General features: G+C 48.8%; 1 protein-coding gene across 4 annotated transcripts in view; it reads left to right on the top strand.

Annotated features, from left to right (window-relative positions):
- The first annotated feature begins 15,913 nt into the window (after positions 1–15,913).
- H6PD (hexose-6-phosphate dehydrogenase/glucose 1-dehydrogenase) overlaps positions 15,914–22,035 on the top strand; it is a 34,340-nt gene continuing 28,218 nt past the window's right edge. Inside the window, exons 1-2 of one of the 4 annotated variants that reach the window (XM_055384001.2) lie at positions 15,914–16,211; positions 18,316–18,402. Coding sequence is in view for 2 of the 4 variants with exons in the window: in XM_019010670.4 (XP_018866215.4) it covers positions 20,908–21,203 (296 nt within the window). In the remaining 2 variants the exon portion in view is untranslated. The other 3 variants (XM_055384003.2, XM_055384000.2, XM_019010670.4) reach the window with 3 other exon arrangements.

Raw genomic sequence — 22,035 nt, 5'->3', positions numbered from 1 at the left:
CCAAAGTGTTGGGATTACAGGCGTGAGCCACTGTGCCCAGCCAACATCTGGCTAATTTTCATATTTTGGGGAGAGACGTGGTTTCACCATGTTGCTCAGGCTGGTCTCCAACTCCTGAGCTCAAATGATCCGCCCACCTCAACCTCCCAAAGTGCTGGGATTGCAGGTGTAAGCCACCACTCTCGGCCAGTGGTGGTGTTTTTACAATGGTAAATGACCATCACCACCATCCGTCTCCAGAACTTTTCATGTTCCAAAACAGAAATTTTGTCCCCATTAAACACTAACTCCCATTTCCTGTCCTCTAGCCCCCTGGCAGCCACCTTTCTGTCTGTCTCTATGAATTTGTCCATTTTAAGTATCTCACATAAGTGGAATCAAACAATATTTGTCTTTTTGTGACTGGCTTCTTTCACTTAACATCATGTTTTCAAGTTTCATCCATGTTGTAACATGTGTCAGAATTTCATTCCTTTTCATGGCTGAGTAATATTCCATTGTATGGATAGACCATATTTTGTTTATCCTCGCCCATTTACAGACATTTGGGCTGTTCTTTTGTGAATATTGCTGCTATGAACATTAATGTACAAGTATCTGAGTCCCTGCTTTCAATTCTTCCTAGGGTTGGAATTGCCGGATCACACAGCAATTCTATATTTAACTTTTTTTTTTTTTTTTAGATGGAGTCTTGCCCTATCGCCCAGGCTGGAGTGCAGTGGCATGATCTCCGACTCCTGGGTTCAAGCAATTCTCCTGCCTCAGCCTCCTGAGTAGCTGGGATTACAGGTGCACACCACCACGCTCATCTAGTTTTTGTATTTTTAGTAGAGATGGGGTTTCACCATGTTGGCCAGGCTGCTCTCAAACTCCTGACCTCAGGTAATTTACCTGCCTTGGCCTCCCAAAGTGCTGGGATTACAGGTGTGAGCCACCAAGCCCAGCCTATATTTAACTTTTAAAGGAACTGCTAAACTGTTTCCACAGCAGTTGTACTGCTTTACTATCCCATCTGCAATGCGGAAGGTTTCCATTTTCTCTACATCCTTGCCAACACTTGTTATTTTCTTTTTTGTTGTTGTTTATCATAGCCATCCTAGGGGTATGAAACGGTGTCTCCTAGTGGTTTTGATTTGCATTTCCCTAGTGACTAATGATACTAAGCACCTTTTCATGTGCTTATTGTCCATTTGTATATCTTCTTCGGAAAAGTCTACTCAAGTCTTTTGCCAGTTTTTGAATTGGGTTGTTTGGATTTTTTGCTCTTCAGATGTAGGAGTTCTTTATATATTCTGAATATTAATTATTTATGAGATGCATGATTTTCAAATATTTTCTCCCGGTCTGCAGGTTGTCTTTTCACTTTCTTGATGGTGTCTTTTGACACATAACCAAATGTGACTTTCTGCATATGTAAAAAATAATCACTGATCTGACAAAGATCGGCTAGGTGACAACTATGTGGTATTAATCCATTCACCCATTGAACCCACAAACATGTAGAAGAAGAGCCTGGTGCTGGGTGCTAGGGAGGGCTCTATGAATAAGATACAGTAGCCTGGCCTGGTGTGGTGGCTCACATCTGTAATCCCAACACTATGGGAGGTTGAGGTGGGAGAACTGCTTGAGTCTAGGAGTTCAGGACCAGCCTGGGCAACATAGCAAGAACCCCGTCTCTAAAAAAAAAAAAAAAAAAAAAAAAAGATAGTAGCTCCCAGACAGACATCTTGCCTGCAAAGTGTTTACAGTCTAGTTGACAAGACACTCCCCACAAAAAAAGAAAGGCTGAAAAACAGTAACAATGATGTTTGCAGGTGCCATATGATCATGCGTGTGAATTTCAGTTGACGGGTTGGAATGCTCCAATGTGCAAGGAGGCTGATCAGAGACAGCCCCCAAGGTCTTCCTCACCTGCCCTAAACCGCACAACCAAATTTCTCACCAGCAATCAACAGCTCCATCCACACAGTAGGTGCTGTGTGACCTCTTAATTAGCAAGAATTCAAGAGCATTACGTTTAGGTGTTGTAATATCCCCAGTTCATTTAGTCTCTTACCAGGTCAGTGTTATGTTCTAGGCAGGGAGAGCTTTTGTGGCTTTGCAATAGACTTAATAAAAACATCACCAGTTCTGCCTTTTGTGGAGGCTGTGCCATCAAAACAAATCACAAAAACATTTTTTATTGAGCCCCTACTTTGTGTTTTATATTGGTGCTCTGTTTTCTTATTCTTGATTTTTAAAAACATTAATAGGCTGGGTGCAGTGGTGCATGCCTGTAATCCCAGCACTTTGGGAAGCCAAGGCGGGAGGATCACTTGAGGCCATAAGTTCAAGTCCAGCCTGGGCAACATGGTAAGACCCTGTCTAAACCAAAAAAATTTGTTTAATTAGCTGGGTATGGTGGCGCATGCCTTTACTCCCAGCTACTAAAGAGGCTGAGGTGGGAGGATCACTTCAGCCCAGGAGGTCAAGGCTGCAGTGAGTTGTGATCATGCCACTGCACTCCAGCCTGGGTAACAGAGCAAGGCCCTGTCTCAAAAAAAAAAAAAAAAAAAAGGTAACATTTATTTACTGTTACATAAAATTGAACTTAATAAAATGAGATCTAACAAAACAGGCCTAGGCATGCTGTAATCCCAGCACTTTGGGAGGCTGAGGCGGGTGGATCATCTGAGGTCAGGAGTTCGAGACCAGCCTGGCCAACATGGTGAAACCTTGTCTCTACTAAAAATACAAAAATTAGCCGGGCCTGGTGGCACATGCCTGTAATCCCAGCTACTGGTGAGGCTGAGGCACGAGAATCACTTGAACCTGGGAAGCAGAGGTTACAGTGAGCTGAGACTGTGCCACTGCCCTCCAGCCTGGGCAACAGAGCAAGATTCTGTCTCAAAAAAAAAAAGATCTAACAAAACAAAAAAATGTTAGAAGGCAATAATTTACAGGGTCAAAAGAGTCTACATTTTTTAAAGGCTTGTCTTAAATTCCTGTGAAGCAATCCTCTAATGCACATAAGATCTGTTTCTTGAAGCATTTGATTCCTGGGCTATAGTAACAGAGACCTTCATCATGGCAGCGTCCTGGGCTTTGGATAAGGGAATGCTAACCAGAAATCACGGTTGCTGAAATGATAATTTCAGTACATGGGGGAAATAGCATTTCTAAATGGTGAATATGAATTTTTGCACTCTGCATTACTTTTTAACAACATATCTGTTATTTAAGGCAAGGTACACACATGCTTCACGGAGCTTAACGCCGCTGCCTCACCTGGCCTGCTTGCTCCACTTGAAGCTTGGCTCATCTGTGAGAGGTGAAGCTCCCTGGCCATAGCCATGTCTCCTGGCTCCCCGAGACATGCTTCAAGAATTGGGAGGAGCCAAAAAGACACAAAATAAATAACAACAATGAAAAATAAACAATAAAGAATGGGAGGACTCAACTGCTTGAGCCAAAAGCCCAGACAGCATCTTTTTCTTTTTCTTTTTTTTCTTTTTTTTTGGAAACAGTCTTGCTCTGTTGCCCAGGTTGGAGTGCAGTGGCACCATCTCAGCTCAGGTTTAAGCAATTCTCCTGCCTCAGCCTCCCCAGTAGCTGGGATTACAGGTGTATACCACCATGCCTAGCTCATTTTTTTTTTCTTTGAGACACGGTCTCACTCTGTCACCCAGGCTGGAGGCCTGGTGGCATGATCTCAGCTCACTGCAACCTCTGCCTCCTAGGTTTGAGAGATTCTCATGCCTTAGCCTCCCAAGTAGCTGGGATTACAGGTGTGTGCCACCATGCCTAGTTAATTTTTATATTTTTAGTAGAGACAGGGTTTCACTATGTTGACCAGGATGGTCTCGATCCCTTGACCTCGCGATCTGTCCACCTTGGCCTCCCAAAGTGCTGGGATTACAGGCATGAGCCACCACACCTGGCCTAATTTTTGTATTTTTAGTAGAGACAGGGTTTCACCAGCTTGGCCAGGCTGGTCTTGAACTCCTGACCTCAAGTGATCTGCCGGCCTCAACCTCCCAAAGTGCTGGGAATACAGGTGTGACCCACCACATCCAGCCAAGGCATCATCTTTGATTATACCACTTCCCTGGTCACTTACATCTAATCCATCAGCAAATCCCATCCATTTCCTCTCCCTAACCTCTCTCCATAGAACACAGACGTCCTCTGTGTGTTAACCTTGTGTTTCTGATGCTTTGACCTTTGGGGCCTTGCTGACCCTAAGGGACTGCCCCTCCCAGGGCTGGCCAGTTTCTAGAGATAGTAAAGGCCTCGCCTGGGCGCCTACCTTTCATGCCAATCCACTCAGAGCCCGCATCCCATCACCTCCTCAACCAGGGTCTCCCTGGACAGCCCCCATCCACCTGCCCTGGTCAACCCAGGCCGGGGACCGGATGACTGGGGACAGCCCTCTGCCCAGAGCCCGCTGGAATCATCCACACTATCCAATCCTAGGCCAGCCTGCCCTGCCTCACCCACTCTTTCCACAGAAACCACAATCAGGGCTCTGCCACATCTGCCCCTTGCTTTCTCTACCCCCGTGACCCATGCTGGTGCTTTTCCGCGTGGACTCCCTAGGTGTGGCCTTCTTCTTCTTCTTCTTTGTCTTCGTCTTCTTCTTCTTCATCGTCTTCTTCATCTTCTTCTTCTTCATCTTTTTCTTCTTCTACTTCTTCTTCGTCCTTTTCTTCTTCCTTCTTCTTCTTCTTCTTTCTTCTTCTTCTTCGTCTTTTTCTTCTACTTCTTTGTCCTTTTCTTCTTCTTCCTTCTCCTTCTTCTTCTTTTCTTCTTCTTCATCTTTTTCTTCTACTTCTTCTTCATCTTTTTCTTCTTCTACTTCTTCGTCTTTTTCTTCTTTCTTCTTCTTCTTTGACTTTTTCTTCTTCTTCCTCTTCTTCTTCTTCTTCTTCCTCCTCTTCCTCTTCTTCCTCTTCTTCTTCCTCTTCCTCTTCCTCTTCCTTCTCTTCTTCTTTTTTTTTTTTTTTTGAGACGGAGTCTCGCTCTGTCACCAAGCTGGAGTGCAGTGGCGTGATCTCGGCTCACTGCAACCTCTGCCTCCCGGGTTCAAGCGATTCTCCTGCCTCAGCCTCCCAAGTAGCTGGGACTACAGGTGCGTGCCATCACACCTGGCTAATTTTTTGTATTTTTAGTACAGAAAGGTTTTTACCATGTTAGCCAGGATGGTCTCGATCTCCCGACCTCGTGATCTGCCTGCCTCAGCCTCACAAAGTGCTGGGATTACAGGCATGAGCCACCGCGCCCGGCCAAGCGTGTTCCCTCTTCTTGGAGTCTGTGAGTCTAAACAATTATCCTTCAATGGCATTTGCATCCTGATCTGTTGGGCTTTGCCAAATCTAAATAATAAAAAACCTTCACTTATTTATTATTATTATTTTTTTGAGACACAGTTTCTCTCTGTCACCCAGGCTGGAGTGCAGTGGCACAGTCTCAGCTCACTGCAACCTCCGCCTCCTGGGTTCAAGCGATTTTCTTGCCTCAGCCTCCCGAGTAGCTGGGATTACAGGTGTGCACCACCACGTTAAGCTATTTTTTGTATTTTTAGTAGAGACGGGGTTTCACCATGTTGATCAAGCTGGTCTCGAACTCCTGGCCTCAAGTGATCTGCCCACCTCAGCTTCCCAAAGTGCTGGGATTACAGGCGTGAGCCACCGCATCTGGCCTATAAAGCCATCATTTTAAAAGACCGCAGCACTGTGCAGCAAGCCCATCAGACCCTCCCAGAGACTCCTCCACACCCGACCAACGTGCTTCTCCCCTAGGCCTGTGACCCAGGAGCCCGAAGGACTTTTCTAAAATGAAAACTGATCACGTCACTCTCTCATTTAAAATTCCCTAGAACCTTCTGTTACAAATTAGAGTGAACCCCACAGTTCCTACTGTGGTCTACGAGGCCCTGCAGGTCTCAGCCCTGCAATCTGCTCCTGGGTGCTGAGCTCAGTGCTCTGCGTGCTGGCCTCCTTCCTGTTCTTCAATGAAGCCAAGCCAGTTCCCACCTCAGGGCCTTTGTACCTGCTGTTCTGTCCACCCAGAATGCTCTTCCTCCAGCTCTTGCACGACTGGCCTCTTTCCCTCTAGTCTCAGTCAAACATCACCTTTTGGAGAGGCCACCCTTAAGGACCCAGTCAGACATTTTCTTCCATCACTTGGTTTTATGTGCTTTGTGGCATCTGCCACTCTCTGTCACGATTCACTTGTTTATTGTCTGTCTCCCCACCATGCCTGCCTACTTGGAGTAGAATCTGAGCTCCCTGAGAGCAGGGGCCTGGTTCGCTGCTGTGCCCCCTGAGCCTGGCACATGCCTGGTGCATGGTGTTGGTTGCATGAATGAGGGGTGCCTTACCTCGTTCAGGACTGGACAGCGGAGAGGTGCCAGGGCAGGACCAATGCAGGGTTGTCTCCTGCTGTGACCCTGCAGCCACTTGGGAACTGCCGCCTCACCAGAGGCTTCCAAACTTCTGGCCCCAGACCAACCCACTGCAGTGTCAGGGCTGGGGAAAGACAGACAGTGCCTGCTTCCTGGAGAAGCCAATGGGAAGCCAGCGGCTGTTTGGTGGGGTCCTGCTGACCAGCATACTTCCCCTCTGAGGGTTCCTTGTCCTTCCCCCAGACCCCAGGCTCATCCATCGTCTGGATGTCCCCAGGCTGCGTCTCTACTTGGCCCGAAGGAGATGATGCAGCTTTTGCCGGTGCAGAGATGTCTGGGGTGGTTGCCAGCACTTTAATCTTCTCATTTTATCTGCCAGCCAAGAGCTTCTCCCTGCCTTTGCCTCTTGAAGCTTAAGGCAAGAAACATCGACCTTGAGTACAGGAGCTTCCCTCTTCATTACTCAAGGTCCCCTGTCCTGGTTCATATCCAGGCCAGCTGCTCCCCAGTCTCCTCTCTTCTCTTCCCTCGACTCTCCTTCCCCCAGGCAGCCTCAAAACAAAATCTGGGGCTTTTTTCTCCTGAGATCCCGCTCAGGAAGTAGTAGCACTGATAGTTTGTCCCTTTTCCCCGGGGCACCAACAGATTGTGGCCAAGCTGAAGTCCCTTGGAGCCTCTGTAGAGCGAAGGAGACTCCAGCATCTGGACTCGGTGGCTCAGGCTCCCTAGCTTACACCATGTGCATTTGACAAACAGTTTTTGAGGGCCTGTTATTTGCCAGGCATTGGTCTTCCAGGGTCTACCTTCTGGACCAGGGAGACACTTTGGGCATACCATGTTGCACGTCTATGCAAGCAACAGCTCTTGGAGCACACCATGGAACAGCCTGCATTGTTGGGCTGTCCCCGTGGACAATGGGATATCCACATGCAAACGAACGGAGTTGGACCCCCTACCTCACATCATTTACAAAAACTAACTAAAGATGATCAAAAACCTAAATGCAAGTGCCAAAACCACTGAACTCTTAGAAGAAGAAAATGCAAGCATAAATCTCCATGATTTTGCTTGGATTGGGCAAAGCCTTTACTAGCTATGACACCAAAAGCACAAGCAACAAAAATCAATAGATGGCTGGGTGCCGTGGCTCATACCTGCAATCCCAGCACTTTGGGAGGCCGAGGCAGGTGGATCACTTGAGGTCAGGAGTTCCAGACCAGCCTGACCAACATGATGAGACCCCATCTCTACTAAAAATACAAAAATTATCTGGGTGTGGTGGCACATGCCTGTAATCCCAGCTACTTGGGAGGCTGAGGCAGGAGAATCATTTGAACCCAGGAGGTAGAGGTTGCAGTGAGCCAAGATCATGCCATTACACTCCAGCCTGGGCAACAAGAGTGAAACTCCATCTCAAAAATAAATAAATAAATAAATAGATACACTGCACATCATCAGGATTAAACAAAAATCAACAGATACGCTAAACATCATGGGGGTTAAACACTTAAGCTTTAAAGGACACCATCAAGAAAGTGAAAAGACAATCCGCAGAATGGGAGAAAATTTTTGCAAATCATACATTTGGTAAGCAATTTGTATCTAGAATGTATAAACAACTCTAACAACACAATTAAAAAAGACAAAAATAAAAACCCTGAAAAATGTGGGCAGGTGCAGTGGCTCACACCTGTAATCCCAGCACTTTGGGAAGCCGAGGTGGGTGGATCACTTGAGCTCAGGTGTTCCAGATCACCCTGGGCAACATGGCAAAATCCCATCTCTACAAAAAATACAAAAATCAGCCAAGTGTGGTGGCACGCACCTGAGGTCCCAGCTACCATGGAGGCTGAGGTGGGAGGATGGCTTGAGCCCCCTTGGTGGCTGCCGTTGCAGTAGGTGGAGATCACACCACTGCACTTGAGCCTGGGTGACAGAGCCAGACCCTGTCTCAAAAAATAAAAAAGACTCCTTCTCTTAAGAAAAAAAGAAAACTGGGCAAAGAATTTGACTAGATATTTTTCCAAAGAAGACACTCAATGGCCAATAAACACATGAAAGATGATCAACACCACAGGCCATCAGGGACATGAAAGCAAAATGACAATTAACTCCCACCTGACACCCACTCAGATAGCTATAATAAAAAAGTCGGGGCCAGGCGTGGTGGCTCACCCTGTAATCCTAGCACTTTGGGAGGCCGAGGCAGGCGGACCACTTGAGGTCGGGATTTCAAAACCAGCCTGGCCAACATGGTGAAACCCCATCTCTACTAAAAATACAAAAAAATTAGCCAGGCATGGTGGTGCACGCCTTTAATCCCAGCTACTTGGGAGGCTGTGGCAGGAGAATTGCTTGAACCTGGGAGGCAGAGGTTGCGGTGAGCCAAGATCGTGCCATTGCACTCCAGCCTGGGTGACAGAGTGAGACTCTGTCTCAAAAAAAAAAAAAAAGTCAGGCAATAGTAAGTGTTGGTGAGGATGTGGGGAAATTGGAACCCCTGTACACTGCTGGTGAGAACAGAGAATGGTGCTGTAACTTTGGAAAACAGTCTCGCAGTTCCTGAAAAGGCTAAACATAGAATTACCAGCTGAAGAGCCAGGCACGGTGGCTCACACCTGTAATCCCAGTACTTTGGGGGCTGAGGCAGGTGGATAACCTGAGGTCAGGAGTTTGAGACCAGTCTGGCCAACATGGTGAAAACTTGCCTCTACTAAAAAAAAAAAAAAAATTAGCTAGGGATAGTGGCAGACGCCTGTAATCCCAGCGACTCGGGAGGCTGAGGCAGGAGAATTGCTTGAACACAGGAGGCAGAGGTTGCAGTGAGCCGAGATCTTGCCACTGCACTCCAGCCTGGGTGACAGAGCAAGACTGTCTCAAAATAAAAAGAATTACCAGCTAACCCAGTTCTTCCACTCATGGGTATACACCCAAGAAAAATGAAAACATACATCTATAGAAAAACATATACACACATATTCATATGAATAACTACATTATTCATAACAGTAAAAAGCAGAAACAACCCAAATGTTCATCAATCAATGAATGGATCAACAAAATGTGGTGTATATCCATAAAATTAAATATGATTTAGCAATGAAAAGGAACGAAGCAGCCAGGTGAAGTGGCTCACGCCTATAATCCCAGCACTTTGGGAGGCTGAGGCAAGCAGATCACTTGACACCAGGAGTTCAAGACCAGCCTGGCAAGCATGACAAGACCCTGTCTCTACTAAAAATACAAAAATTAACTGGGCATGGTGGCGTATGCCTGTAATCCCAGCTACTCAGGAGGCTGAGGGCGGAGAATCACTTGAACCCGGGAGGTGGAGGTTGCAATGAGCTAAGATCAGGCCACTGCACTCCAGCCTGAGCGACAGAGCGAGACTCTGTCTCAAAAGAAAAAAAAAAAGGAATGAAGCAGTGATACACAATACAACAAGAATGAACCCTGAAAACATTACATAGACACACATATATGCCTGTGTCTATATATAACATATTTAGCCACAAACGGCCATATATTGTATGATTCATTTAGATGAAATGTCTGCAATAGGCAAATCCACAGAAACAGAAAATAGATTAGTGATTGCCTAGGGCCTAGCGGGTGGGGGGAAAATGGGGAGTGACTGCTAATGGGTACAGGGTTTCCTGTCGGGGTGAAAAATATTGTAAACTTGATTGTGGTGATGGTTGCAAAACTCCGTGAATATACTAAAAACCACTGAATTGCACTCTTTCAATGAGTGGGTTGTATAGTAGGTGAGTTTTCTCTCAATACAGCTATGATGAAAAATTGTGGGCCCAGCGCAGTGGCTCATGCCTATAATCCCAGCACTTTGGGAGGCCAAGGCGGGCAGATCACCTGAGGTCAGGAGTTCGAGACCAGCCTTGCCAACATGGTGAAACCCCATCTCTACTAAAAAATACAAAAATGAGCCAGGCGTGGTGGCAGGCACCTGTAATCCCAGACACTCGGGAGGCTGAGGCAGGAAAATCACTTGAACCCAGGAGGCAGAGATTGCAGTGAGGATTGTGCCACTGCACTCCAGCTTGGGCCACAGAGCGAGAGTCCATCTCAAGAAAAAAATAAAAATTGTGATAAGAATCCTGGATCATCAAGAGGGTTTGAGAATTTGCAAATTTATAATTTGTGGTAGGCAGAACAATGACTAAAGATGTCCCGCTGGAACCAGGCTCAGTGGCTCGTGTCTGTAATCCTAGCACTTTGGGAAGCTGAGGTGGGTGGATCACTTGAGGTCAAGAGTTTAAAACCAGCCTGGCCAACATGGTGAAACCCCGTCTCTACTAAAAATACAAAAAATTTGCCAGGCATGGTGGCAGGTGCCTGTAATCCCAGCTACTTGGGAGGCTGAGGTAGGAGAACAGCTTGAACCCAGGAGGTGGAGGTTGCAGTGAGCCGAGATTGCACCAGTGCACTCCTGGGTGACAGCAAGAGACTCCACCACAAAAAAGAAAAAAAAAAAGCCCAGCTGGGTGCAGTGACTCACACCTGTAATCACTTTGGGAGGCTGAGACAGGAGGATTGCTTGAGCCCAGGAGCTCAAGACCAGCCTGGGCAACAGAGTAAGGCTTTGTCACTACAAAAAGCAAATCAGGTGTATGCCTGTAGTCTCGGCTACTGGAGAGGCTAAGGCAGGAGGGCTGTTTGAGCATGAGGTCACGGATGCATAATTGTGCCACTGCACTCCAGCCTGGGTGACCAAGTGAGACTCTGTTTCAAAAAAACAAAACAAAACAACAAAAAAACAGGCCCCAATGCCTGAACTAGTGTCTGTTACCTTAAGTGGCAAAAGACACTTCGCAAGATGTGATTAAGCGTGTGCACCCTGATATAAAGAGATTACCCTGGATTATATAAATGCGCTCAATCTAATCATGAGGATTTTTAATTTTTGAGACGAAGTCTCACTCTGTCACCCAGGCTGGAGTGCAGTGGTGTCATCTCAGCTCACTGCAACCTCTGCCTCCCAGGTTCAAGCTATTCTGCCGTGTCAGCCTCCCAAGTAGCTAGAGTGCAGTGGCACAATCTTGGCTCACTGCAACCTCTGCCTCCTGGGTTTAAGCAATTCTCCTGCCTCAGGCTCCCGAGTAGCTGGGATTATAGGTGCCCACCACCACGCCTGGCTTATTTTTGTTTTTTTAGTACAGACGGGGTTTCACCATGTTGGTCAGGCTGGTCTCAAACTCCTAACCTCAGGTGATCTGCCTGCTTTGGTCTCCCAAAGTGCTGGGATTATAGGTGTGAGCCACCAAACCTGGCTCACATTAGTTTTTAAAAGCAGAGACCCAGCCAGAGACCCGGCCAGGCGTGGTGGCTCACGCCTGTAATCCCAGCACTTTGGGAGGCCAAGGTGGGCGGATCACGAGGTCAGGAGATCGAGACCAGCCTGGCTAACATGGTGAAACCCCGTCTCTACTAAAAATACAAAAAATTAGCTGGGCGTGGTGGCGGGCGCCTGTAGTCCCAGCTACTCGGGAGGCTGAGGCAGAAGAATGGCACAAACTCGGGAGGCGGAGGTTGCAGTGAGCCGAGATCACGCCACTGCACTCTAGCCTGGGCGACAGAGCGAGACTCTGTCTCAAAAAAAAAAAAAGCAAAAAAAAAAAAAACTCAGAGAGCCTTCCCCAGCTGGGTCAGAGAGATGACCCTGAAAAGGGCACAGGGGAGAGAGAAATCACTGGATCTCCCATTGCTGGCTTTGAAGGTGGAAGAAAGGGGCCACAAGCCGAGGAGTGTGGTACCCTCTAGAAGCTGAGAATGCCCTTCAGCTGAAGCCAGCAAGGAAACGGGGATTTCCGTCCTAAAACCACAAGGTACTGAATTATGCCTTGACCAGAAATGGCTCCTCCAGATAGGAATTTAGGCTGACCCATTATTTTAGCCTGGTAAGAACCAAGTTCTGACCTCCAGAACTGTAAGATAATAAATTTGGGTTGTTTAAGCCACTAAATGGTGGTATATTGTTATGGCAACAATGGAAACCATTACATAACTACTTTATGTGGACTTTAGGAAGCTAATCTTAAAAAATAAAAAAGGTCTGTTACAATGGCTCATGCCTGTGATCCTTGCACTTTGGGAGGCCGAGGCGGGAGGATACCTTGAGCCTAGGAGTTAGAGGCCAGTCTGGGCAACATAGTGAGGGCTTAGCTCTACAAAAAAAAGAAAGAAAGAAAGAAAAAAATTAGCCAGGCATAGTGGCGTACACCTGTAGTTTCAGGTACTCAGGAGGCTAAGGCGGGGGGATCACTTGAGCCAGGAGGTTGAAGCTGCAGTGAGCTATGATCATGCCACTGCACTCCAGCCTGGGTGACACAGTGAGATTCCGTCTCAAAAAATAAAATAAAAATTTTTAAAAAGAGGCTCCTCATGTCTGAGGATGAAAAGATCTACTCGTGGCTGAAAAATCTCTACCTGTTTCCCTCCCTCCCCACCTCCTGCAAGAAGCAAGAGGAAGCCAGCAGAGCTGCCTTAGGGAGTGACACCTGAAAATAGAAACTGCAATGGGATTTTATTTCTAACTCCACAGGCATCTCTGTGAGTCATTCATCTCTCTGGGTCTCACTTTCCTTGTCTGTAAAGCAGGCTGAATTCACCCTGACTTCTGCCTACACCACAGTTAAAGGGCTAGGAAGAAAAATCCCCAAAAATCCACTTCATAAATAGAGCCCCAGGGTGCTCCTTATAAAGCACGAGATAAACCACAGACAGAATTCTGGTCACAGGACACCCCCAGGCCCACCCATGGGGCCTCATTCCTTTCTCCCGGCTTCCTTCATTCTCCCGGCTTCCTTCACGGGGTTCTGGGCACACCTGGTCCCTTGTAGCTGCGGTCAGCACGGAAACAAGAAAAGCTTCAGACAGGCAAAGGTGCAGAAACCAATGCCAGGGCCCACAGGGACAAAGTTTTCGATTTTTGTGTTTTGGGTGGCAGTACTCTCACAGGATGACTGGGTCTTAGCACGACCTAATCGTCTTCCTGATGGAAAGAAAGCAAAGCAATTGATTGCCCAGAGAAAACTGGAAGGTACAGAGGCAGGATGAGACTGAGGTGAAGGTAAGGTGAGGAAAGACAGGTGGAGAAATGAAACATCTCAGGGTGGTGTGGGAGTGGACATAGGGTTGGGAGGGCACTGTGACCCCCTAGGCTAATTCCCCCCTCAGACCCCACCCCAACGTTACCTAATCAGGTGGACGTTTTCTTAGTAAGCAGGTTACAACTGACTTGGTTTGGGGCTTTGTTTTTTTTTCTTTTTTTTTTTTTTGAGACCGAGTTTCACTCTTGTTGCCCAGGCTGGAATGCAATGGCGCGATCTCAGCTCACCGCAACCTCCACCTCCCAGGTTCAAGCTATTCTCCTGCCTCAGCCTCCCAAGTAGCTGGGATTACAGGCATGCACCACCACACCCAGCTAATTTTGTAGTTTTAGTAGAGACATGGTTTCACCATATTGGTCAGTCTGGTCTCGAACTCCCGACCTCAGGTGATCCACCCGCCTCGGCCTCTCAAAGTGCTGGGATTACAGGCGTGAGCCACCGTGCCCGGCTTTTTTTTTTTTTTTTTTTTTTTTTTTTTGACACAGTTTCACCCTGTTGCCCTGGCTGGAGTGCAATGGTGCGATCTTGGCTCACTGCAACACTTGCATCCTGGATTCAAGCGATTCTCGTGCCTCAGCCACCTGAGTAGCTAGGACTACAGGCATGCGACCACGCTTGGCTTTTTTTTTTTTTTTTTTTTGTATTATTAGTAGAGATGGGATTTCATCATGTTGGCCAGGCTGGTCTCGAACTACCGACCTCAGGGGATCCACCTGCCTCGGCCTCCCAAAGTGCTGTGATTACAGGCATGAGCCACTACGCCTGGCCTGGGGCTATTTTTAAAGAAGCCCTCAAGGTAGCAGATCACCCTCTGATGGCCACATGGAGATCTGGGAAACGAACCCCCAGTCATGCCTCTGGACACCTGCCCACTTCTATCTGTGCCTTCCTGGGCCCTGGTTTTCAGAGCTATGTGGGTGCCTGACACACTCAGGGCCACAGAACATGGGAAGGGCTCTAGGCCAAGAGTCCCGGCATCATTCAAATCTGCTCTGGCCCGCTCCTGCCCTAAGCCCTCCTGCTCACTTCCAGCTGTGGAGGTAGCCCAGAGAGTGCCTGGCTCCCTGGCTCCCCCCTCCGCCAGGCCCACTCAGTGTGACCTAAATCCTTGCCGAGGCTTGGCAGCCCTCTGTGGGCGCCCGGATGGCCTCTGGCCTTGGTGACGGTGAGGCCCAGCTCCCCTCAGCTCCCAGCCTTCCCGGAACCCCTTGCCTAACATCCTGTGTGGTAATTATGCCTGTTGGCCCCACTCAGTCCCGCCGGCCACTGCCAAGTTGCCACTGCTAGTTCCAGACGCTCCCACCTCTAATGGAACCATCGGGAAATAAAAAGCTGCAGCAGTTTCTCAGGTCAGAATCTCCTCCCAGCACTTTGGGAAGCCATCGTGGGAGAATCACTTGGGCCCAGGAGTTCGAGAACAGCCTGGGCAACAAAGTGAGACCCCGTCTCTACAAAAAGTTGGAAAATTAGTCAGGAGTGGTGGCGAACATCTGTGATCCCAGTTACTTGGGAGGCTGAGGCAGGAGGATCACTTGAGCCTGGGAGGCGGAGGCTGCAGTGAGCTGTGATAGCGCCACTGCACTCCAGCCTGGGTGACAGAGCAAGACCCTGTCTCAAAAAAAAAAGAAAAAGAAAAAGAAAAGAAAAGAAAGAAAAAGAAAAAAGAAAAAGTGGGGAGCAGGTTGGGGAGCATGGTGAGGGCCACCTACTGCCTGATAATGGTGGGCGACAGGAAGGGTACTGAGTGCTCTGAGAGGCAGCTGATCCCGTTTTCTCACTTAAATACCTCTCACCCTACAGAGAAGCCCTGATTCCATTTGCTGTCTTTCTTAGCAATGTCTTAGCAAAAGTCTTCCATTTGCCACACGGGTCCAAGCTTCCGCTTACTAAGCACCCAGGTGCCAGACAACCCCGGAGGCAGGTACTCCCATTGTCCCCACTGTACAGATGAAGAAACTGAACTCAAGGTCACACAAGTGATAAGGGGTGGCAGAGATCTGAAGCTGTGCGCGGAGGCGTGGCCAGCGTGTGCGCTCCGACTTCTAAATCCCTCCTCTGGATATTGAAGACGGGAAGGACCGAGCCGCTCATTCTACAGATGGGGAAAAGCGAGGCCTGGGGAGTCCCAGAGCGGGTGCCAGATCGTAGGGAGCAGCAACCCCGGGTCCCCTCCACGACACAACCACGTCCCTCCGCCACTTCTGGGTCCCGCGCGTGTCTCGAACGCGGCAGGACAGCTCTAGGACGCATGGCCACCAGCGGGCCGAAGGGAAGGGTGGGGGCGGAGGCTCGGAGCTGACCCACCGCCTCGCCCCGGAAGCTCCGAGGCCCCGCCCCGGCGGCCGCCAGCGGGGGGCGTGGCCTCGCCGGCGCCCCCGCCCCGCCCCCGCCGCGCGCGCCCCCGGCCCGGGCCCCAGTCTCGCTGAGCGCAAGGCGGTGGAGGCCTGAGGTCTGGGGCGGGGTGGCGGCCGGGCTGGCCTTGGCCTCGCGCCTTTCCCTGTGGCCGCCGCGGGCTCCGCGGGCGGCATCGGAGTGTCGTGAGGCGCGTGGCCGCGTGACACGCACTTGTCGGAGTGACGGGCCCTGCGGAAGAGGAGGTGCGGCCCGGGGCGCAGGGGAGCCCTCGGGAGCGGGCCCGGCCCTCAGCGCCGCCCCGGCCGTGTCCCGGAGGAGCGGCCTGCGCCGCCGCGCGAGAGGAAGTAAGCGCCCCCCGCCGGCCCTGCCGCCGCCCCGGCCCCAGCGCCTCCAACCCGCGCTGCCGCCGGGCCCGAGGCCGCACCGAACCCCGGAGCCTGCGCTGCCAGCCCCACGGAGCCTCGGGCTGGCGGCTTTGGAACTGCTCAGGAGGCGGCCAGGCTCCCTCCAGGGTCGCCCCGAGCGGCCGAGCTGTCCTTTCCCTGGGCTTCCCGGAACTGAGTTCCAGGAGAGGGGGAACTCCGAGATTTCCCGCGGGACCTGCTTAATCTTTGGCATTGATTGGCCCTCGGGTTTCACATAGCGTTTCCCGTACCCGGATCCAGTGAACGGTTTTCCAGAGGCAAACCTCTCTGGATCTCTGAAAATCAGCTCACCCAACCTTGAATGCTTAGCCAGAAGTGAGAACTTCTGGAAAGAAGTGTCCTTGCCCACTCCCCCTGCACCCCCAACAGGCCCATGGCTCATGAAAGGCAGCAGATGAGGGAAAACTGGTGTCAAATGGGCATTTTTTTATTTTATCTTTTTACTTTTTTATATAAAAGTAAAAAATCTTTTACTTATAAAAGATGGGGTCTTGCTTGGTTGCCCAGGCTGGAGTGCAGTGGCACAAACACGGTTCCTTGCAGCCTCCACCTCTTGGGCTCAGGCCATCCTCCTGCCTCAGCCTCCCGGGTAGCTGGGACCACAGGCGCACACCACCACGCCTGGCTAATTTTTAAACCTTTTGTAGAGACGGTGGTCTCACTATGTTGCCCTGGCTGGTCTCGAACTCCTGGGCTCAAACGATCCTCCTGCTTAAGCCTTACGAAGTGTTGGGATTACAGGTGTGAAGCACCACGCCCAGACAGCGTATTTTAAATTATGCATCATATCCCTTTAATTTTTCGTCATTATGATTGGAAGGTCATGAAAAGCTGTCTTGAGTTTTTCCTTGGCTTTTTTCTGTGGTTGATGGTTAGTTGTTTTTTTTTTTTTTTGGGGGACGGAGTTTCACACTTGTTGCCCAAGCTGGAGTGCAATGGCGCGATCTCGGCCTACTGCAACCTTCTCCTCCTGGTTCAAGCGATTCTTCCACCTCAGCCTCCTGAGTGGCTGGGATTACAGGCGCGTGCCACCACACCCGGCTAATTTTATGTATTTTTTAGTAGAAACAGGGTTTCACTATGTTATCCAGGCTTGTCTTGAACTCCTGACCTCAGGTGATCCACCACCTCGGCCTCCCAAAGTGCTGGGATTACAGGCATGAACCACCGCGCCCAGCTGGTTAGTTGGTTTTAACAGCAGTTCAAGAAGCTAGCAAGAAGGACTTCACTCGTGATGCTAATGGTTTAATGATAGAAACTAACATTTCTGGCCGGGCCCAGTGGCTCACGCCTGTAATCCCACCACTTTGGGAGGCCAAGGCGGGCAGGTCACTTGAAGAGTTCAAGACCAGCCTGGCCAACATGGTGAAACCCCGTCTCTACTAAAAATACAAAAATTTGCTGGGCATGGGGGCAGCGGATGCCTGTAATCCCAGCTGCTGGGGAGGCTAAGGCAGGAAAATCGCTTGAACCGCCCCACCTCCGGTGACGGAGGTTGCAGTGAACCAAGATCGTGCCACTGCACTCCAGCCTGGGTGACAAAGCTAGACTTCTCCTTAAAAAAAAAAAAAAAAAAAAAAAGCAGCTAGGATTTCTTGGGTGCTTACTGTATGCCAGGCATTGTGCTAAGTACCTTACATGCTTCCCATCGATTTGTTTTCCCATTCTGTGATTGAGGTACAGAGAAGTTAAATAACTTGTCTGAGGGTACGTAGTTACTGAGTGGCAGGGATTTGAATCCAGAATATTCTCATGTAACCAGTTCTCCAAAAACTAGCCCTTGAAGGTCTTCCAGGTTTCAACAAAGCAACTGAGGCTTATGCACGATGTCTTCATGATGTCAGAAGGAAGAACTGTGAAAGGCAAAGCGGACCCGGGAGGCAGAGGCTGGTTACCGCAGTTAGTGTTCGGAACAGCTTGACTTCATGGAGCAGAGAAACAGCCTGTCTGGTTTAAACCACTGTTCAGTGTCTACACTGATACAGTGTAAATGTAATACAGTGTTTTACATTTTGCCGTTCAGGAATGTAGTCACATTTTACGGGAAGGTTAGCTCTGGGACCAGACTGCCTGTATTCAAATCCTATCACCTCTGGCTGCTTGACCTTTGGTAAGTTATTTGACTTCTCTTTTTTTTTTTTTTTTGAGATGGAGTCTTGCTCTGTTGCCCAGGGACACGATCTCAGCTCACTGCAACGTTCGCCTCCTCGGTTCAAGTGATTCTGCTCCCTCAGCCTCCCAAGTAGCTGGGATTACAGGCACCTGCCACCACGCCTGGCTAATTTTTGTATTGTTAGTAGAGACGGGGTTTCACCATGTTGGCCAGGCTGGTTTTAAACTCCCGACCTCCAGTGATCCTCCTGCCTCAGCCTCCCAAAGTGCTGGGATTATAGGCGTAAGCCACTGCGCCTGGCCATGTTATTTGACTTCTCTTTGCCTTAGTTTCCTCTCTACTCCCTGCTAAGATGGGGATAATCATGTTACCTACCTCATATGGTTGTGGCAAGATTTAAATGGTGTGATGCATGTCACACTGATAGCCTAGCATTTGGCATATAGTTAAATACTCCATAAATAGCTCTTTTATTATTAAAAGTGTTGTTCCAAGTAGTAAGCTGCTGCTAATGTGTGCTGTGTCACAGTGCTTGAAGTCACCATTAGAGATATATTCCTTTGTGCCGTATTTCAAATGCAGAAATGACAGTGGTCCTGTGCAAATGGGATTTATTTGTTCATTTAGCAGATATTTATAGAGCGCCTTCTGTATGCCAGGCCTTGTTTTGGATACTGGAGGTACTGTGGAGAACAAAACAAACAAAAGTCCCTGTCCTCATTGGCACGCACACTCTTGGGAAAAGGAATGGCAGACAATAGGCAAAATGAATGTAATTATCATACAGTATATTAGAAAGCGATGCACTGTGGGGAGAAATAAAGCAGGAGAGGAGGATGGGGGTGGGCGGTTTACAATTTTAGAGTGGTCTGAGTAAGCCTCACTGAGAAGATGACATTTTAGCAAAGAACTGAAATTAGTGAGGGAGTAAACCACGTGGACCTGGTGGGGGACATAGGGGAGTTGGCCGGGCGGAGAGAACAAGTGCAAAGGCCCTGAGGCAGGAGGCTGGGCGGCCAGAGCCTAGACGGGCAGGATGGTAAGAGAAGAGATCAAAGAGGTAATGGGTGGGAGGCCGGAATGTGTAGACTCTGGAGACATCTGCACAGAGGAATGGCATGATCCAGCTGGAGCTATAAAAAGGTCACTCTGACTGCCGTGTTGAGGCTCAGCCATAGAGGGTCCAGGTAGACAGAGGAGGCCAATTAGGAAGTTCCTGTAGTAATCCAGACGGAGATGACGGTGGCTGGCACTGGAGTGGAGTGGTGGAAGGTGGTGAGAAGCAGTTGTATTCTAGATAAATTTTGAAGATAGAAACTACAGGATTTGCTGACAGATCAGATGACCTCAAGGTTTCTGGGTCTGAACACCTGGAAAGATAGAGTTGTCATTTACTGAGAATGGGGAAAGCTACATTGGAAGCAGATTGGGAGAGAAATCAGTTCAGTTTTGTACATATTAAGTCTGGCAAACATCCCACTCATGCTCTCAGAATAGCAATTGACTGCATGAGTCTGGAGTTTAGGGGAAGTTCGGGCTGTAAATAAAGACTTGGACGGATAGGCAGTTGTGTGCTGGTAATGTTTACCAACTGACTCTGTGAGGGTTGGGGTTGGTAGTGGGGAACCTGATTTATAGCCTTTGCCTATATCTGTGGTGTAAATATTCCGACGTTGGCCAACTTCAAATACACTATAATAGAATATCTTCACCTCATAGATGCAGTGGATGTAAATAATATCAAGAGCATAGATATTAGTGAAATGTAGTCAGATGATTAGGAGGTAATGAGTTTTGAGTATTTATTACCTTTCTTTTTAATTTATTTAATGATTTTTTTTTTGAGACGGAGTCTCACTCTGTCACCCAGGCTGGAGTGCAGTGGTGCAGTCTCTGCTCACTGCAACCTCCACCTCCTGGGTTCAAGCAATTATTCTGCCTCAGCCTCCCAAGTAGCTGGGATTACAGGCACCTGCCACCACACCCAGCTAACTTTTGTATTTTTAGTAGAAACGGGTTTTTGCCATGTTGCCCGGGCTGGTCTCAATCTCCTGGGCTCAAGTAGTCCTCCCGTCTCAGTCTCCCAAAGTGCTGGGATTACAGGACAGGTGCCTAAAGATGGGATGAGGATTCTCTGAGGTGAGAGAGGAACAAGGACCCCAGAGCCCGATCTGGAAGCTTTTGTCCCCATTCTGGCCCTTAGGGCAGTGAATGCAGATCAGAGGTCATTGATAGCAGGCTTGATTTTTATCTGCATTGATGGGTTCAGCATAAATGGACCGGAACAGGAAGAGTGCAAAAAACAGACAAAAAACAACAAAAACGAAAACCTTGGGTTGGCTATTGTAAGAAGACTAGGCGCATCACCTTGTGCTTTAGTTTCAGATGATCTTCAGTTTGAACTTTTGTTTTACTCCCACATGTTCTTTCTAAAAAATTCCAAACTCATGGGTCATGATTTGAAGAAAATTTCCCTTCCTCCTGCCTGGCGCACAGAAGGTGATGTCAAAAGCTGGGAAAGGGAACAGGGCAGCAGCAGACATTGACCTTTACCTCCCAGCTCCTCTCTCCCACCCCTTGTCTGCTGGGCATAGAGGATTAGAACTGCTTCCTCCTGTGGTTTACCAGAAAACGCTCTGCGGCTGGAGCTTCAGCACAGGCTGGGTCTGCTGTGCCGGGTCTCTTTGGGGACAGCTGCATGCCTCTTCCGCTTGCGTGAGAACAAAGGCCGGAACCTGGATTCTGGTCCAAACCCCCTGGCCCCCACCTTCTGGGATGTTAGCAGAGCCTTTTAACTGGTAAGTCTCTCCCAGGATGACTCGTAGGAGCCTCTCAGGATTAGAGTTGGAGACAGTGAAGGGTGCCCAGGACTGGGTTCACGTGCCTGCAGTCGGCCCTGGCTCTAAGATGAGCCATCAGAAGAAGGCCTTTTCCACCTCCCTACAGGATGCCCCCACAGCACTTTGTTTCGTAGTGAGAGTGTATTTCTGGCAAGTATCTTAAATAAGAATTGTAAATGAAATTGCATCCTCCACACACGTAAGTCATAGCTTCAAGAGTTTTTGTCTTAACTGCTGAATGACGCACAGTTCTCAGCTCTTGGCTTCATATTTTAGTTCTCTGTTTCCCTGCCTGGCTGCAGAGGTCAAGCACTCATTTGCCTTGTAGAAAAGTGGAGGGCAGTTTCCGGATAATAGGGTGCGGATCACCTTTCCTCGGAAAACAGGACTTAGGGACACTAAAAGATCACACAGATCCTTTATCTCACCCTCCCATTTCCTCGATGAGGAAACTGAGGCCCAGCCAGGCTAAATGACTTGTTCAAGGTTATGTGGTTGTTTAAGAGGCAGGGCGCAGACAAGAGCCACCACACATTCGGGTTCCCAGTGTAATGCCCCCTCCCCTTACAGCTGCTCAAACTTTTCACTAAAGATTTTCTCATTGATTTGTTAATTTTTTGAGAAGAAGTGATTCGTAGTTGGATAAGCTTTTGGAAGGCTACTTCCATGCTCTTTGGCTAACTTCAAGTATGTAATTTCGGAAGGTTTATTTCACAGCCCATTCCTCTCAGAGCAGGCAAGGAGGCAGAGGGGAGAAGTGCTTCAGAAGAAAACCTTCTGAAGCAGAGCC

This window comes from Gorilla gorilla, chromosome 1 (genome assembly GCF_029281585.2).
Source record: "Gorilla gorilla gorilla isolate KB3781 chromosome 1, NHGRI_mGorGor1-v2.1_pri, whole genome shotgun sequence".
In the NCBI taxonomy this organism is placed as follows: Eukaryota; Metazoa; Chordata; class Mammalia; order Primates; family Hominidae; genus Gorilla; species Gorilla gorilla.
The sequence above is the reverse complement of the archived record's forward strand: the minus strand, read 5'-3'. Positions and strand labels throughout refer to the sequence as shown.